This window comes from Trachypithecus francoisi, unplaced genomic scaffold (genome assembly GCF_009764315.1).
Source record: "Trachypithecus francoisi isolate TF-2019V2 unplaced genomic scaffold, Tfra_2.0 Contig01461, whole genome shotgun sequence".
NCBI classification, from domain to species: domain Eukaryota; kingdom Metazoa; phylum Chordata; class Mammalia; order Primates; family Cercopithecidae; genus Trachypithecus; species Trachypithecus francoisi.
This window is the reverse complement of record NW_022681433.1, coordinates 1,319,527-1,338,518: the sequence shown is the minus strand read 5'-3', so window position 1 is coordinate 1,338,518 and position 18,992 is coordinate 1,319,527. Positions and strand designations below refer to the sequence as shown.

The following is an 18,992-nucleotide window of genomic DNA, read 5'->3' as shown; positions in this document are numbered from 1 at the left end:
CAGGTCTCGTTGGAGGTGCCTGGCTGGCCGGAGGGGCCATGCTGGAGGTGCAGCTTTGACTTCCATGCGCCATTGCAAATGGGCAGTGGCTCAGCATCTCTAAATTTCATTTTTATGGACATTTTCAAAGAAAAGTGGTATAATTTCTTCCCACCATACCCATCATTCAGTTTCAGTATTTATCAACATTTTGCCATCTGCTTCCTACTTTATTTTGCTACAGTATCTCTAAGAACATCCTGAAAATTATTCTACTACACTTTTGGCATATAGTCATCCCTCTCTATCCGTGGGGCGTTGGCTCCAGGACCCCCTTGGTTACCAGTATTCATAGGTACTCAAGTCCTTTGTAGAAAATGCCATAGTATTTGCATGTAACCTACACACATCCTTCCACATACTTTAAATCATCTCTAGGTTACTTATAATAACGAATGTATTTGCTATGTAAATAGTTGTTATACTGTATTGTTTAGGGAATGATGACAAAAAAATGTCTGCACATATTCAGTGTAGAAACAACCATCTGTTTTCTTTTTCAAATGTTTTCAATCCATGGTCAGTTGAATCCGTAGATAATGGAACCCATGAATATAGAGGGCTGACTGTATGTGTGTGTGTGAATGCATATAATCTTTTAAAAAATCTAAAAATCAATCATAATTCTCTAATACCATCAATATTACTTAAGCCATATCCCGTTTCCCCTAGTTTTCTCAGAGGTTTTTTTTTGTGAACCTTGTCTGAATTTTGACAAGGTCTTTAAAAAACACACACACACAAACACACACACACTTTATTTGTTCAAAATTCAGACAAAGTTCACACACTACATTTGAGTGATATCTCTTTAAGACTTTAAAAATCTTGACCAGGCATGGTGGTCCATGCCTATAATCTCAACACTTTGGGAGGCCAAGATGGGAGGATTACTTGAGCCCAGGAGTTCAAGACCAGCCTGGGCAACATAGTGGAATCCCCTCTCTACAAAAAAAATTTAAAATTAGCTGGGTGTGGTGGTATGTGCCTGTAGTCCTAGCTACTAAGGAGACTGAGGTGAGAGGATCGCTTGAGCATGAGAGTTCGAGGCTGCAGTGAGCTGTGATCGGAGACCCAGTCTTAAAAAAAAAAAAAAAATCTTAAAAAATCTATAATGGTTCCCCTTTAAAAAACAATTCTTACTGAGGCATGTCATGTACAGTAAGCACCTAAATTACAAGAGCAGAACTCAATGATTAAAAAAATACTGCGTGTACACACAGTCTCTCTCTCTCTCACACACACACAGACACACACTTGTAATTACCACCTAGATAAAGAATTCCCTTATTTTGTGAATGTCATTTATTTATTCAGTGATACAACAGTAAGGCAAAATGTTTTAACCCTCTTGTGTATGTTTGTATTTATTTCATACAATAATAATTCCTGGTAGCCTTAACTGTTTTCAGTTATTTTTAAAGTGTTGAAATGCTAGTGGAAAAGTTGTATCCCACTAACATAGCTAACATATGGGTTAACCTAAAACAACATTTCTTTGACCTTAGTACTTCATCAATTTGATATGGTAATAGGAGTTATCTTCTGAGAATCACAGCTCTAATTAGCAATCATAGATACCATTTATTAATAAAAATGAAAACCAGTTATTAAATAAGTTGTCTTTAGCTGCAATATATGGCTCTCCTTTTATTTAGTCAATAGTTTTAAAACTTTTTTAGCTTTAACAGTTGGAGTTACTTAGGATTTTTACTTATGTACTCTACTCACCCCCCCAAGTTTTAAAATAAAGGCAATTTGTTCAGTATACAAAAGTTTCAGAAAATGGGACAACTAACTAGCAGGAATATTGATGCCATTGTCATAGAACCATAGAATTTAGATTTGGAACCTGCTTTAAGGATAATTTAGGCCCACCTGCCTCATTTAATTGGTGAAGGGAGGTAGTTGTTAAAAATATTTCCTCAGAGCACAATCTAGCTAGAGACAAAGATAGCTAGAGATTTTTATGTGTTATGCGCTGATACTTCTAAATCATCTTCAGTTGCAAATTGGAACTTTTTATTAGATGAAAAATGAATTTTTCAGATTCCCAAACGATGACCCTGCCTGCCAATCTATGATTCTGTCTGGGTACCATTGCCATATTTATCTTAGTGTAGTATGTGCATATTTTATTGTCATTTGCCCATACTTTCAGAAATTAAGTGGAAAGCTGGTAAATGAGGGTACTAATACTAGTGATGAGAAGTGTGGGTCTAACATATGTAATATAGTGGGGATGATGGTGGAAATCATCAGGTATGTGAAATGTGGACTGTTGTTAGCCTCAACTGAGTATTTGGTTCACACAGTTGACTATGTTCGATTTTGAAGGAAGAGAACAAAATTAAAGAAATAAAATGTTGGGAATACCAAAAGTTCTGTCTAGGCCTTACGCAGTGGCTCACCTCTGTAATCTCATTGCTTTGGGAGTCCAAGGCAGGAGGATTGCTTGAGGCCAGGAGTTAGAGATCAGCCAGGGTGACACAGAGAGACTACATCTCTACAAACATTTCTTTTTTAATTAGCTCAACGTGGTGACACGTACCTGTAGTCCTAGCTACTCAGGAGGCTAAGCTGGGAGGATCAGTTGAGTCCAGGAGTTCAGGGCTGCAGTCACCTATGATCACACCATTGCATTCCAGCCTAGGCAACTGAGCAAGATCCCCGTCTCTAAACATTTTATTATTTTTTTAAAGTTCTAACATTGATTAAAGATATAATTGGGAATTTAGCATTTTTTAATCTCTATGGGAAAATCTGTGTTCTACTTTCATTTATTTGACTTTTGCACATCTTTTCTGGAAGTCTTATGCATAAAGTAGAAAACTGTGTGTATAGTTGGAGAATATCTTTTGTCTTCCTATAGTAAATACATCTTAAGATTGTCTTTTCTCCAATTTGCAAGTTTCTGGTTGGTAGGACTTTGCAATCGTACTATTTTTAAGAATATATTTTATTTCTGTTTTAATAACTCTACATTCACTATTTAGGTATAATAAAAGGTTACTTCATTCCCCCAGAATATAAATATCCTATATTCCTTCTAGCATATGGAACTTAATGAGCCATAAGATAGAGCATGTCTTCTGATTCTTTCCACACTTGTGTGGCGAGCACTGTCCTTTCACTTGCCCCTTCCTCAGCTCCTTTGGCCACCACTGTCACAGGATCATAGTGTCTCTGTCAGTCTCTGTTGGCTCAGTAACGTGGCACACTGAGGAGGGGCACTCCTGCTGCCCTTTTCATTTCTAGGCCGATGGGCTGAAGGGCTCTGTCTCTAGGAGTGAGTAAAATACCAACAAAAGTATTATGATAATGATATGACATACGCAGTTTCACAAACCAAGAGAAAATTATGTCAAGACGATGTTAGAATAATGGCAAGAAAAACCTCTATTTTGGAGTTACAGAAAGAGGCGTCAATGCTTCTCTCAAAGCAGCGCATCTTACAGCCGCTTTCAGTAAAATGCATAGAACAGATTTCGTGATAGTGTCATATTTCAAGAAATCCCATGAAGTATTGTTCATGATCAAAGAAGACAAAACTTGACACGAAGTACTTGAATGCATGTCTAGTAAATGATAAGCTAGATTCCCTGTAGAAATTTGAGTTTAAAAAGCCAACGAGGAAGTTTCAGGATTAGAAAATACTACCTTTTGTTCAAATAAAATCTACAAATGTTTGCTAAAAAAGAAAAACAAACAAAAATTATTAGAAGTAATACAATTTACAAGATGATAAATCTGAAGGTTGGTAGTGTGTGTGTCTGTTGGGGGAGGGGTGGTGGTGGTGATGGTGGTGTGTGTGTGTCCTGCATCTGTTGAATTGCTTAAGTTCATAATACTGAAGTATATGGAAATTACCATTTTGCCACTCAACTACCAGAGAAAGTTGTGAGTATAATAGAAAAGATAACTGCTGGAACCTTTTTTTAATTTAAATTTCTCAATTTATATCAATGATAGAGAGCAATACTATGATTTAAAAAATAGCCTGATTCTATCAGCATAAGCCTTTGCTTTAAAAAAGCAGGTCATATACCATTCTGTTGATTGTTGTTTTTAATCCAACACCAGATCCAGATCCAGATCCAAAGCCTTTCAAAGGCAGATTTTGTTAGTGTTTCAAGTTATTTTGTCTTTTAGCTTATTTCTATTGCAGAGAAACCAAATGTAATTAAAATAAACAAACAAGTAAACCATATACTGCTGACACTAACAAGAACTAAATTAGTCTCGTAGTTATTGCATTGGTTATCTCAAGGAAGAAATGAATAGATTTACAGAGAATATAACTCAAGTGGCAGATTTGTTTTCAGCTTAATGCACAATCTCTTTCTCTTCAGTAATAATATATTGTAACTGTAACAATCAAAATATCCATATGATGAGTAGTGGCTTGACAGTGACAAGTGATAATCTTATCTTTGTTCGACACTGCAATTTCTGTTATGAAAATATATAAGCTTTAGCATTACAATGGAGAAAGCAAGATAATGCTTTATCATTTTTAAATGGGATCTACAAATACTTAATTTAAATATTTGAGGATAGCTTGTTATAACATTAATTACTATAATTTAAGTAATATACAGCAAGGCGTATTCATGTGTGCATTTGTCACTTAGAATGTCTTGAACTTGTGTGAGATAAACTGCACAGCAGATAGAAGTGTAGATTTATATACAGATGACCCAGATATTTGACAGTTTGCTTAATTGTGTTTCTTTTTAAATATATTCATAAATCAAAGCAAATCAATTCATGAAGCTTACTAAGTTGTACAACTTCTTTTCCTCAAAGGACACTATGTGAAACTGTAAAGGACTTCGTTGCCAAAGTAGAGAAGACGTATGACAAAACCTTGGAAAATGCCGTTGTAGCTGACGCCATAGCCAGTAAAGTAAGAGGGGACCCTTCAGGGCATGAGAGTTGTTTACAGACAATGCTCACATTCAACTGTGTTTCAGGGCTAAATTGATTAAGTGGTTTTCCTGCCAAAACATCTTACATTGAAAGAAAAATTACTTTGGATGAGATCTGAGGATTTAAAAAAATATTCTATTTTATTGTTACACTTTAATATGTAGGAAAACTGCATTGCTGAAAACCTAACTCAAATCCCTGTCCCAGGGATTGACTTTTTTTGGAGACAGTCTTCCTCTGTCACCCAGGTTGGAGTGCAGTGATGATCTCTCTACTCTCTGCAACCTTCACCTCCCAGGTTCAAGCAATTCTCCTGTCTCAGCCTCCCAAGTAGCTGGATTACAGGTGCTTGCCACCACACTCAAATAATTTTTGTATTTCTAGTTGAGACAGGGTTTCACCATGTTGGCCAGGCTGGTCTCGAACTCCTGACCTCAGGTGATCCATCTGTCTCAGCCTCCCAAAATGCTGGGATTACAAGTGTGAGCCAGCACACCTGGCCATGACTGACTGAAGGGCAGATGCATAGCATTCAGACCACAGGGGATCCCATGCAGCTGGGTTCCAGTGGGGAAAGCAAGGCTTTCCGTTTCCAAGCAGATTTGGGCCAGTTCAGCTCTCTTCCAGCATGGTTCTTTGGATTTCCTAGACATTACAATTCTTGGTCTCTTTCAGAGTGCTGCTTCTTGCATTGCCTTTTTCTTTAGAGATTTCTTTCCCCTTTTATAAACTAAAATAAGAACAGTTTACTGAACCTTAAAAACTACTACCTTTGCTTTCATAAGTTCACAACAGGGACCTTCTTACAAAAGGCTTGAGTATCTCGGACTTGCAAAGGAATCAGCTTCCCCAAATCCGTGCTGGAGATGGCAGTTCAATTGAGTGGAAGACAAAGAAAATAGAAATAAATATATATTTGAAGTTTTCTGCCTTTTTCTCTTGTCTTTCTGCTCTGTGGAGAGTTTCAGAAAATAGAAACCCTTTCTGGCCATACTTCTGTTTCTAAACTATTTCTGCTGTAATCTTGTCTCAGCATGTCCTCAAAGACAAATAGATGAGGAGGAAAGGGACTGGAAATTTTATGGAGATGAAAAATATATTGGGGGTAGCATCAACAGCTTCAGTCCTAAATGTTTCTTCACCTCTCGTAATACAAGAAAAGCAGAAAGAAACAAGGGCTTGCCTAGTGCATGCTTTTCTTTCTGTACCCCTCTTCTTTTCCCTCCTTATCCTTGTGCATTTTCCTTCCTGCACTTTCTCTGAGCCAATAATCCCTTAGGCATTGTTCACTCCTTTGCAAACCAAAGCTTTGAAGGGGAGTTTGCTGCGGCTCAGCCAGACATGCTGTTTGTGATGCTCAGAATGGTGCATTAAGTCAATTACTTTTTTTAAAAAGCTGATCCAGTGTTTTGTTATAATCTATAGCAAATTTTGTGTAATTTTTTATATAAAGCATCACTTTGTATAAAGTGTCTGTTGTGTTATTTTAAGAAAAATAGCTGTGTACACATTGTAAAGATTTTTTTCCCCATGAAATGGAGTCTGAGTGACTCTGAAATTACAAATCAATGAAATTCTGTAATAATTGTGCCAACTTAAAAAATTATAAATTATTCCATGTAGTAAACATCAATAAAGACATCGTCCCTCGAAATCAAAAACCATAATTTAAATTATCATTGTCTATCTCTACTAAATGGAGGTTTTAAAATTAGCAGCTTCCAGAACCAAAGCATCTACAAAATTAAAGGTGGGAATTTTAGTGTTTTTCTCTCTAGGAATTACACTTTCAAAACATCTCTATAAAAATTTCTTGTACTTTGTCTGCTGATCTTGATTATTTTTGAATATTTTCTCTTGCCGTATTTTCCTCTCAGTGTTCAGTCCTAAACGAGAAGCTCGAACAACTGCTGCAGGCTTTGCACACAGATTCCCAGGCTGCGCCTGTTCTCCCTGGCCTCAGCCCTCTCATTGTGGAGGAAGATGCTGTGGAATCGTCCAGTGAAGAGTCCCTGGGTGAAAGCAAAGAACAGCTCGTGGATGACGTTACCAAACCTTCCTCCCAGAAAGCCGTGAAACCAAGAGAAATCATGTTGCGGGCAAATAGCTTAAAGAAAGCAGTGAGGCAAGTCATTGAGGAAGCCGGAAAAGGTACACATTAACAAACTTTGGAAGAAGTTGGCAGCATTTCTACTGCAAGCATAACAGAGTTTTCATAGTGGTCAGATTGGACACACTTTTTAAAAACAAAATTTTTAAGGCAAGATAGAAGATAAAGTCATTATAAGAAAACTTGTACATAGTCTTATATATTATAATAGTAGTAGTAAGAATCAGCATATTAGTGAGGAATAAAATAAAATATCAGAAATAAGTTAAATTGAAACATTTCTATCTAAAATATAAAACTAGTTTAAATGACATTGAAAACATTTTAGATGTAGTTTACTTAATTGGAATCTGTTGAATTCTTGAAGAAAGTCAAACCTGTAAACCCACTTTGAAAATATAGAAAACAAAATTTTTTTTGAGACAGGGTCTCACTCTGTTGCCCAGACTGGAGTACAGTGGCATGATCTCAGCTCACTGCAACCTCCACCTCCCAGGCTCAAGCTATCCTCCTCCCTCAGCCTCCTGAGTAGCTGGGACCACAGGTGTGCACCACCATACCCAGCTAATTTTTTGTATTTTTGGTGGAGATGGGATTTCACCATGTTGGCCAGGCTGATCTCAAACTCCTGGGTTCAAGTGATTCACCCACCTCAGCCTCCCAAAGTGCTGGGATTACAGGCGTGAACCACTACACCCTGCCAGAAAATATTTTCTTAACATTAATTTCCCAGATGTTTATGTTGCTTTATTAAGAGCTTATAAAAGCTCTGCCTTGTTTTAATTAATATGTATATCAATACTTCTCAGAATTTTAGCTATGGTCTGAATGTTAATGTTAATAGGAATAATTAATGTTCAAAAACCCCTTTATAGGTTGTAACTTGTATTTCATTCTCTAAAATTCTTATACTTCACTTTTTTATTGTGATAAAAATATCATTTTAGCAACTTTAGTTTTTAATCTTTAGTTCTTCAGACCTCAACCCCAAGTTCATTGCTAAATAGTGTTATTTGTGAATCTGGAATTTCTTTTAGCATATGTTTCAATTTTCCTTTCCTGAGCATATCTTAATGTTAATGGACTTTATTTTTACTTATCCAAACTATTTATCTTCTTACTACCTGAAGTTATGGATGACCCGACAGTTCACCCCTGTGAACCAGCTAATCAGTCCTCTGATTATGACAGCACAGAAACAGATGAGTCTAAGGAGGAAGCTAAAGACGATGGTGCCAAAGAATCACTAACTGGTGAGGAAATGGGAAAAAATTATTTTGGAATGAAATAAAATGTCATTTTGCTTTTAGTTTTCAAAAGGCCGATCAGTTTGAAAAAAACTATTTGTATTTTTATTTTCGAAAAGGTTTTTTGGAAGTTAACACTTAGATAGATATTCATAAATATTAAAATAATAAAGATTAGACTATTGTCCAGTACTCTCACATCCCTCTCTTATCATGTAATCTAGAGATTGTAACAGTAAACTAAGCATTATACGACTAAGGATGACTAAATATGTTGGTTTTCCCGAGGAAAGAGGAAAGAAACACTTAAATCATCTGATTTGAACCCATTATAGCTCATAGATTTCTTTGAGAATTGTAAGAAAGCTACAGCTCTCCTAACGCTCCAAAGGCACAAAATTGGGTATTTAAGTGATTCAGCAGTCCCTTCAGTTCCATCAACCAACCTTCTGGCTTGATAGTCCTTATTAAGCTTCAAAATCATAGGACTTTAAAGCAAGCTTTAAAATCACAGGACTTCCAATTACAGGCCTTGCTTTGTTGAAATTATTTTTGTAAGGAAAGGAATATGTAATTGCCTGAAGAATGTTAAATATTTTTCTACCTTTTAGATTTTAATTGAAAATGAATTTATACTTTTAATATTTTATATTGCCTCAGGGAAAAGTTTCTAACTTACTGGAATAAAAGCAGAAATTAAAATATTAATGAAGATGAGGCAACACGAAAATAAATACATGGCTCTTAGAAGAGTCAGCACCATTATATCAGAACTGTTTGTAGTCACAATGGGCATTGGGGACTCTAGAAGTGGGAGGGTGGGAATGGTGGAAAAGCAAACTATTGGGTGCTATGCTCTGTACCTGGGTGATGATATCAATCATACCCCAAACCTCAGCATCACTTAGTATACTCAGACAGTAAACCTGCACACGTCCCCCTGAATCTAAAATAAAAATTGAAATTATAAAAAAAGAAACGTCTTCATACAATGAAAAAAATCAAATTTATGGAGAGCTGACCATATCAGATTAACATTTTCTGCCTGAGCTGTGGCACGATGAAGACCTTTCATTCTCCATGTTTATGGCTGATTTCCTACAGGACTAGTAGTAGTGAGTACATTTTAAATTGTACGTGTTTGAAACATTACTTGTTAACTTTGAAAAAAATTAGATGGTAGGTTTATTAATATGTTGTTGCTAAATTCTATCTTTTTTTTTTTTTTTTTTTTTGAGGCAGAGTCTCGCTCTGTCGCCCAGGCTGGAGTGCAGTGGCGCGATCTCGGCTCACTGCAAGCTCCGCCTCCCGGGTTCACGCCATTCTCCTGCCTCAGCCTCCTGAGTAGCTGGGACTACAGGCGCCCGCCACCGCGCCCGGCTAATTTTTTTGTATTTTTGGTAGAGACGGGGTTTCACCATGGTCTCGATCTCCTGACCTTGTGATCCGCCCGCCTCGGCCTCCCAAAGAATTCTATCTTTAATATGAAGCTAAATAAGTAGAATGTAAACTTAATAAGTAAAAGGAAAGATAATTGATAAAATTATTTGAAATTTAAATACCTGTTTTTATCTTATTTTCAAAAAAATTTTTAAAATGTTTGCAATCATTAAATTTTTGCTTTTACTTTCACTACATATAAACTTGGGCGGCCGGGTGCGGTGGCTCAAGCCTGTAATCCCAGCACTTTGGGAGGCCGAGACGGGCGGATCACAAGGTCAGGAGATCGAGACCATCCTGGCTAACATGGTGAAACCCCGTCTCTATTAAAAAATACAAGATACTAGCCGGGCGAGGTGGCGGGCGTCTGTAGTCCCAGCTACTCAGGAGGCTGAGGCAGGAGAATGGTGTAAACCCGGGAGGTGGAGCTTGCAGTGAGCTGAGATCTGGCCACTGCACTCCAGCCTGGGTGACAGAGCGAGACTCCGTCTCAAAAAAAAATAAATAAAATAAAATAAACTTGGGCAAATTTCTTAACCTCCCTGTGGTTTTCTCATCTCTAATGTGAGGATAATAATCTACCTACTTCATTGGGTTGTTGCGAAGGTTGAAAAGTTACTGTACGTAAAGTACCTAGAATAGTGTCTGGTAGATAGTGCTGTCTGCGTGTTCACTGTCATCTTTATTGTTGTTATTTTTATTGCTACTGCTGCTGCTGCTGCTGCCACTAATTACATTAACTGTGAGAGAATATTTCGTTGTACCTGAGACTCTTAAAGACTTTGAAATCAGACCTCATGGACCTCACATGTGAGGTTCAGCATACAACCCAATGCAGGCATGTTCTAGGACCCTTGAAGCAGATGGCCACGAGCCTTAGGACCACTCACTTTCAATACACCCCACTCTTATGGTCAGCTCTAATTGTTAGAAAGTCATTTTTTATATTGAGCTTTCTATTTTCTCCCTTAAATTTCTACCCATGATTACAGTCATGATTAGGTTTTATGAATGATAGTTTGACAGTAACAACTACTGGCCTTTATGTAGTGCTTATGGTTAGTTTAAGGAGCAATTACATATACATTTCACTATATCAAAGAGGACTCTGCCTTTGGAGTTATTTCTCCTCTTCCTCCTCCTCCTCCCTTCTTTCTTTTTCCTCTTCCTCTTTTCTTTCTTCTTTATTCTTCTTCTTTCTTTTTCTTCTTCATGTGGCCACCCTTAAATGATACCAAAAACAGCTTTGGTGGCATCAGACCTTCTGTCACCTTACATCTTCTTTTCCAGATGATCGGCCCTAAAATTTCTCTACCAGTTTTTAAATTGATGATTTTAAACCTTTTGTTTTTCTGGTTGCACCCATTTGATCAATGTTTATCTTAAAATGTGATGCACTCTTTTAAACAAAATTCTTCAGATATTTTCTGTGGTGTATTAGCACATTGGTACTCGTACACTACTCATTCAGGACATTTTTGATGTTACAAAGATGACCCAAGACTTCTCTTTTTTAAAACCTGATTATAGTAGTCTATACTCATCCCAATGAACTTTTATCTTTTTTATTTAGATCTATTATTTCATCCTGTGAAGTCTTGTGAAGCTTGATTCTATCATCTTAAGTTTATTCCATCTGTGAATTTGATAAGCAGGGCTTAGATGTTTTCATCTATTAGGAAGCATTGATTAAAGCAGAGCTGACAATGGCATCCTTACTATACACTGATAATTCCTCCTAAGATGATGGCTGTTAGGATTGGTTTGTCAAAGCTTATTTAATGGTTTTCCAACTGGTTATCATCCCACCTTACCATACTCTTAAACTTGACACTCCCATTGTGGCCTATAAAGGAAACTCAAAAATACAAATGTAGTGCTGTAAATGTTAATACTGAAATAGACGCAGATTTAGAAAAGTCTTTAATGGTACAGTATTTGGTCTTTATTTTGGCTAGTAATCTGACTTGTTGGAAATCAGTAGCAATAGTGGAAGTAGAAGTATATGAAATACTACTTTTTGAGGCACATTTATTGTGTCATGTAATAATTCATATGTCTGAGATGTGAGACAGTATATTAATATGATTGATGAGATTATTTATTTAAGAAGAACCAGAAAACATTAATTTAGTTACCTGTAATGGAACATCAGTCTTAGTCATTAGTACACTCCCTGCTTTTTGTCAGAGTAGAACATCAAAAAGTTGTTTTTATGAGAAATTAGCCCAGGAGTCCTATCTATTTTAAAAAGGGGTGGCTGTTCTGTTACTTTACTGCAATGGGACTGGTTTTGAATGAGAGAATAGAGTGTAAAATTAATATAGTTAGCTTGTAATTAGTTTTAAGGAGAGTGAAGATAATTAAGTTTTAGAGTATTTTAAAATTGAGTTTGAGAATTACTGTTTCTTTTTTTTTTGAGATGGAGTCTCGCTGTCGCCCGGGCTGGAGTGCAGTGGCCGGATCTCAGCTCACTGCAAGCTCCGCCTCCCGGGTTTACGCCATTCTCCTGCCTCAGCCTTCTGAGTAGCTGGGACTACAGGCGCCCACCACCTCGCCCGGCTAGTTTTTTTTTTTTTTGTACTTTTTTAGTAGAGATGGGGTATCACCATGTTAGCCAGGATGGTCTAGATCTCCTGACCTCGTGATCCGCCCGTCTCGGCCTCCCGAGAATTACTGTTTCTTAAAAATACCTACCAGTAACTCCAAAATTGGTTAAAGGTACCATTTACTCTGCATTAACTTGCCTCAGTTTAGAGTTAAATCTTTCTTTTTGGTGTTTACTTTGAGAGTAATTATATTTTAGAATAATTTTTTACATGTATTGAGCTTTTGCAGGAATATGATAGAACTGTTTGGGCAAATCATCATTTTGAATAAATAATTGAGAAGTACAGGAAAAACATGTTCATTTCACTTGAAGATAGATGCTATTTTTCTTCCATTTATTTGTTTATTTATGAGACAGAGTCTTATTCTGTCACCCAGGCTGGAGTACAGTGGTGTGATCATAGCTCACTGCAACCTCAAACTTCTGGGCTCATGTGATCACTCCAGCCTCAGCCTCACAGGTAACAGGGACTACAGGTGCATGCCACCATGCCTGGCTAATATTTTTGTAGAGACAGGGTCTTGCTTTGTTGCCCAGTCTGGTCTTCAATTCCTGACCTCAAGCGATCCTCCCGCCTCAGCCTCTCAAAGCTGTGGGATTACAGGCATGAGCCACCACACCTGGCCTCTTCCATTTATTGAAGACAATGTTAAATCATGTTTCATGTGTTTGCTCTGGGAATTACATTAATTAAATTTGATCATTCACTTGATATTTATGAGAAAAGGATTACATGGGTAGGGTTCATTATAACACATGTTTCAATTTCAAAAATAATCAGACTTCAAAAGTTTCATTTATCTTTAAGTGTGAGTTGATCATATTCAAATTATGAGTATTAGTTACCTTTAATTGTGGTAGACATCTATTTCTACTGATTTTCTATTTGAGATGAGGAATCAAGACTTCTGATTCCCTCCATTTAAGTCTCAAGAAAATGTAAACAACAGCTATGCATAATATTTTCATTTCTACTGATTGATTTAAACATAATTTTATGTTTTAAATTTATAGGAACTTGCTTATTTTTATAGCTTTATCATTATCTCTTTTTAATCTGGACTTTTTGCCAACAGTTAAGACTACACCTCGGTCTCCAGATGCCCGGGCAAGTCATGGCCATTCCCAAACTGATTCTGTCTCTGGTCCAGCTGTGGCAGCCAGCAAAGAAAACCTCCCTGTGCTCAATACCAGAATAATCTGCCCAGGTAGTACAGATTCTGAAACATTGTGTATTTTTCAGTATTTCTGTGAAAATGTTAAGTATTTATTTCCATTACTGTGGAAACATGTTCTTAAAGATAAATGTTCTTTTAGTAGACTGTTCTTGTTATACTTTCAGTCAGAATCTAGGTCCTTAGATTCTTCCCTGTATAACAGTTGCCTAGAAAGTATTAAAACACATGTTTTGGCCGGGCGCAGTGGCTCACGCCTATAATCATAGCACTTTGGGAGGCCAAGATGGGGAGATCACAAGGTCAGGAGTTTGAGACAAGCCTGGCCAACATGGTGAAACCCTGTCTCTACTAAAAATACAAAAAAATTAGCTGGGTGTGGTGGTACACCCCTGTAATCCTAGCTACTCAAGAGGCTGAGGCAGGAGAATTGCTTGAACTCAGGAGGTGGAGGTTGCAGTGAGCTGAGATCACACGACTGCACTCCAGGCTGGGAGACAGAGTGGGACTCCATCTCAGAAAACAAACAAACAACAAAAAAACCACACATGTTTCTGGGTCCTGCCCTGAGAAATTATGATTTGGTAGTTATGGAGTGGAGTCCAGGAATCTGCATTTACTAAGTTCCCAAAGTAAGTCTGAAGTTATGTTCTACTACTTCTTAAGCTTTCCTTTTGGTGTTTTTTAGTCAGTATTCTGTGGAATCCTTTTGGTTTTAAGCCGTAAGACTCTCTGTAGTCATTTTTAGACAACGTTGATGTAAATTATTCATAATTTTGGATTAGGCAATGATTTCTTCAATATGATAAGCACACACCACAAAAGACAAATGAATTGGACTTTACCAAAATTAATAGTTTTGTGATTCAAAGGACACTATTGAGAAAGTGAAATGACAACTTAAGAATTTACAAATAATATATCTGATAAAGGTCTAGTATCTAGAACATATAAAGAACTCTTAAAATTCAACAATAAAAAGGTAAATATCTCACTTTTAAAATGGGAAAGGAATATAAATAGGCATTTTCCCAAAGAAGATACACAAATAGCCAATAAATACACGAAAGGATGCTCAACATCATTAGTCACCAGGGGAATGCAAATTAAAACCATAACGAGGTGCCCCTTTATGCCACTAGGATAACTGTGATCAAAATAGACAGATGATAACAAATATTGGCAAAGAAGTGAAGAAATTAGAACTTTCATACATTGGTGGTAGGAATGTAAGATGGTGCAGCTGTTTTAAGAATAGTTTCACAGTCCCACCAAAAGTTAAACATAGAGTTTACATGTAACCCAGCAATTTTACTACTAGGTATACACCCAAGAGAATTGAAAATACATGTCTACACAAAAACTTGTACATGACTATTTATAGCAGGATTCACAATCGTCCCAAAGTAGAAGCAACCCAAACATCCATCAGTTGAATGGATAAACAAAAGTGATATATTCATACCATGGAATATTACCTACCCATTAGAAAGAATGGAGCACTGATACATGCTATATAGAAACACTATGGAAAGTGAACATAGAAGCCAAATGTAATATGACTGCATTTGTATGAAATGGGCAGAATAGGCATAACCCATAGAGACAGAAAGTAGATCGTGGTTCCCAAGGAACTGGAGGTGGGGTGATCGATGGAATGGAAAATAACAGCTAGTGGGTGCACCATTACTTTGCAGGGAAATGAAAAGGTTTTAGAATTAATAGTGATGGTTGCACAACTGTGTGTATATATTACAAACAGCGGAATTAGCTAAAAACTTTAAAAGGGTTAATTTTATAATATATCAGTTGTATCAGAATGGAAATATTAAAAGAATAAAAGAAAGATCAGTCTGGAACAAACTGGTTCTGGAAAGGCCTTCAGATTTAGAAGCTGTGTTCCTATTCCAACTAGGAACCTTGGCATAACCCCTCTGGAATAAAGTTGAAAGGAATATGGCTAACCCTGAAACATCTTAGAAAATATTAACACTTGGCTTGGCTGGGCACTCACGGCTGTAATCCCAGTACTTTGGGAGGCCAAGGCAGGCGGATCACCTGAGGTCAGGAATTTGAGACCTGGCTAACATGGTGAAACCCCGTCTCTACTAAAAATACAAAAATTAGCCAGGCATGCTGGCACACCCCTTTAATCCTAGCTACTTGGGAGGCTGAGGCAGGAGAATCCCTCGAACCCGGGAGGCAGAGGTTGCAGTGATCCAAGATCATGCTACTATACTACAGCCTGGGCAACAGAGTGAGACTCTGTCAAAAAACAAAACAAAGCAAAACAAAACAAAACAAAAAACAAGAAAGAGAGGGAGGGAAGGAGGAAGGAAGGAAGATGTTATTAACACTTTCCTCTGGGGCAGCTGGAGTGTGGCTCTCACCTCTCCAAACTGTTCTTTATGCTTACTAAATGTATTGTTTTCTTCATTCATTTCCTTGTTTAGACATAAAGGAAATTGGCATAAAGAAATATGCCACAGTATATTCAAAACTATGTCATTAAACAAAAGAACAAAATTCATTGTATTTGATAATTGCCTAAACATTAAAATAATGAATGATAATAATTCCCTAAGAAGAGCATAGTGCTGAGGAAAGAAATGTTTGCTAAAGAAAGGACTTGCTGGGCGTGGTGGCACATGCCTGTAGTCCCAGCTACTTGGGAGACTGAGGTGGGAGGATCGCTTGAACCCCAGGAGATCGAGGCTGCAGTGAGCTGTGATCACACCATTGCACTCCAGCCTAGGTAACAGAGTGAGACTCATCTCTAAAAAAAAGAAAAAGAAAAAGAAAGAACTTGTTTTTCCAATTTCCTAGTGTTTCCCTTGTTCTTGTAGGTCCCTATTAGTTTGTCTCCTCTCCAGACTTTAGTGCTTCTAGCTTTCATATTGGGTTGAGTAGATCATAAAAATCATTAGCTTTGAATACTATAACAGTTAGAAAACTAGTTGGAAAGCATGGTGAAATAAATTTGAAGTAAGATAGAGGCTTCCTTTTTTATATTTAATACTATATTCTTCTAAAATGCACAGATACCTACTTTAATACTTTACTACTTATTCTTAAAACTAACAGTGAGTCTTCACCTTAATACATCTCTTAATATTTTAAATTGAGTATCATTATCTATGATTTGAGAATATTGAAGTGATAACTCCATGACTTTTTGGGTAATTCCACCTTTATTGTAAATTCCTTACAGACTTAATACCATCTTTGCTATAACAAAGGAAGTCAAATGTATTTGTTATAGAATTATTTGTTATAGAATTATTGGGATGGTAAATGGGAAAGTGTCAAAAAGCCATTCCTATCTAGGTCCTCCTCTCCTTAATTCTTTATGATGGGCCGGGCGCGGTGGCTCAAGCCTGTAATCCCAGCACTTTGGGAGGCCGAGACGGGCGGATCACGAGGTCAGGAGATCGAGACCATCCCGGCTAACACGGTGAAACTCCGTCTCTACTAAAAATACAAAAACTAGCCGGGCGAGGTGGCCGGCGCCTGTAGTCCCAGCTACTCGGGAGGCTGAGGCAGGAGAATGGCGTAAACCCGGGAGGCAGAGCTTGCAGTGAGCTGAGATCTGGCCACTGCACTCCAGTCCGGGCGACAGAGCGAGACTCTGCCTCAAAAAAAAAAAAAAAAAAAAAAAAAAAATTCTTTATGATGACATATAGATCCTTGGAAGTGTCAAAAGCCTTGTATTCACAAATGTCTTTGTTCTTAATTTTGATTAATGAGAAGAGTAGGCACTGAAAACCATGCTTTTAAAAGGTATTTGACATTAGGCCTGGATGGACTGGTTCTTTCTCTGTTTTTTTCTTAACACGTGATCCCATCTGTATTTATTTTTCTGTCCAGGTTTAAGAGCAGGACTGGCTGCCTCTATTGCTGGGAGTTCAATTATCAACAAAATGTTACTAGCAAACATTGATCCTTTTGGTGCCACGCCATTTATTGACCCGGATCCAGATTCCGTGTAAGAAAATGCTTTTGCAAATATTTTGTTTGGGTTCTTCTTGTTTCTTTTCAACATGAATTGTAACATTTTACACGTATTACAATAAATATGGTCCCATGTAAAAAAAGGATGATCGGAAAATTACAAAAGTTGATCATGCCGAGCACATTGAGACCTTTAAAATTCAGTGGTCTCCATGATCTGTCCCTGAGGTAGGTCCTTTTCCAGCTGGCCCGTTCTCTCTGAGAGCAACCCTCTGGCAAAGGAAGGGACCAATAAATAGAACTGATGCTATTCCCTTTACCTCCCTTTCTTCTCGGTCTTGCCAGATCTGTCATCTTTCCACATCAGCTTCTAGGTTTACTTATTTTGGGAATCTTTTGGCCCACACTGATCTCTTCCCTTCTTAAGACTCCTACAATTTTTTGGCAGTTCAAGATATACTTTCTTTTACTTCCTTTTTAAATTTTGCGTTTGTTATATCATTTCTGTAATGACATTCCTCAAGGACAGTACCATATTTTAAATGTTCCAAAACACCTAGAAGAATGGATTGGATCTAGTACTTTTTTGCTCAATAAATATTTGTCCATCGTTAAGCGTAGAAGTGGAGGAGACTTTCTAACGATAAGCAAAAAAAAGAGAGAGAGAATTGGCACCTGACTGTGAGGCCTTCCCATAATCATCTGCATTTTTCTGTGTAGTGAGGAACTTATGTAGAAATAGAACCAAGATTTTGTTACAGTTAGAGAAAATCACACCATAATTGTGTGTCTGTTTTGCCTTGCTCACCATCCCTTTATGTCACATGTACCAGAAATTGTACACATGTCCTGTGGTTGTAGACGTGACGTAGGAATAGGAAGTGATTAGTGCTAAGTTTTACAATCTGCTATAAGGAATGGAAACTTAAATGGTTTTAAGTACTGTCTTGTGTATAAATTGTAACTGTTGTAATGAATCTGAAATTGACTTTGATGTACTTTTCCCTATGATCATAGAGATGGATATTCAGAAAAATGTGTCATGAACAATTACTTTGGGATTGGATTAGATGCAAAAATTTCATTAGAATTTAATAATAAAAGAGAGGAGCACCCTGAAAAATGCAGGTAATTTTAGTAAAAGTAATAATGCTATTACATAAAGGTACTTTTTTCTTCATTTATTATCTCTTTTGCTTGCTCTGCCTTTAAGGAGTAAATAAATAAAATGTCCTGAAATTGCCTGCCAATATTTATTTTCAGGAGCCGAACTAAAAACTTGATGTGGTATGGAGTCCTTGGAACCCGGGAGTTATTACAGAGGTCGTACAAGAATTTAGAACAAAGGGTTCAACTTGAGGTAAGTTCATCTTCAAGTAAAGATATTTCATATTAGCTAACTTAAAAAAAATCATCTTGGAGCTAATTTGACCTAAATGCATTTTGATTAGTGATTAAATAAATACACAAGGGAAAAATGAATGTGA

At 37.1% G+C, this 18,992-nt stretch overlaps 1 protein-coding gene across 7 annotated transcripts in view; it reads left to right on the top strand.

Moving 5' to 3' along the window:
- The window catches only part of DGKH (diacylglycerol kinase eta), a 222,378-nt gene that overhangs the window by 160,604 nt on the left and 42,782 nt on the right, over positions 1-18,992 (top strand). For all 7 annotated transcript variants that reach the window (XM_033234140.1, XM_033234136.1, XM_033234141.1 and 4 more), the window contains 7 exons: positions 4,849-4,948; positions 6,849-7,122; positions 8,212-8,334; positions 13,456-13,587; positions 17,422-17,539; positions 18,523-18,633; positions 18,769-18,865. In XM_033234140.1, the coding sequence (XP_033090031.1) occupies positions 4,849-4,948; positions 6,849-7,122; positions 8,212-8,334; positions 13,456-13,587; positions 17,422-17,539; positions 18,523-18,633; positions 18,769-18,865 (955 nt within the window). The remainder of the gene's footprint in view (positions 1-4,848; positions 4,949-6,848; positions 7,123-8,211; positions 8,335-13,455; positions 13,588-17,421; positions 17,540-18,522; positions 18,634-18,768; positions 18,866-18,992) is intronic.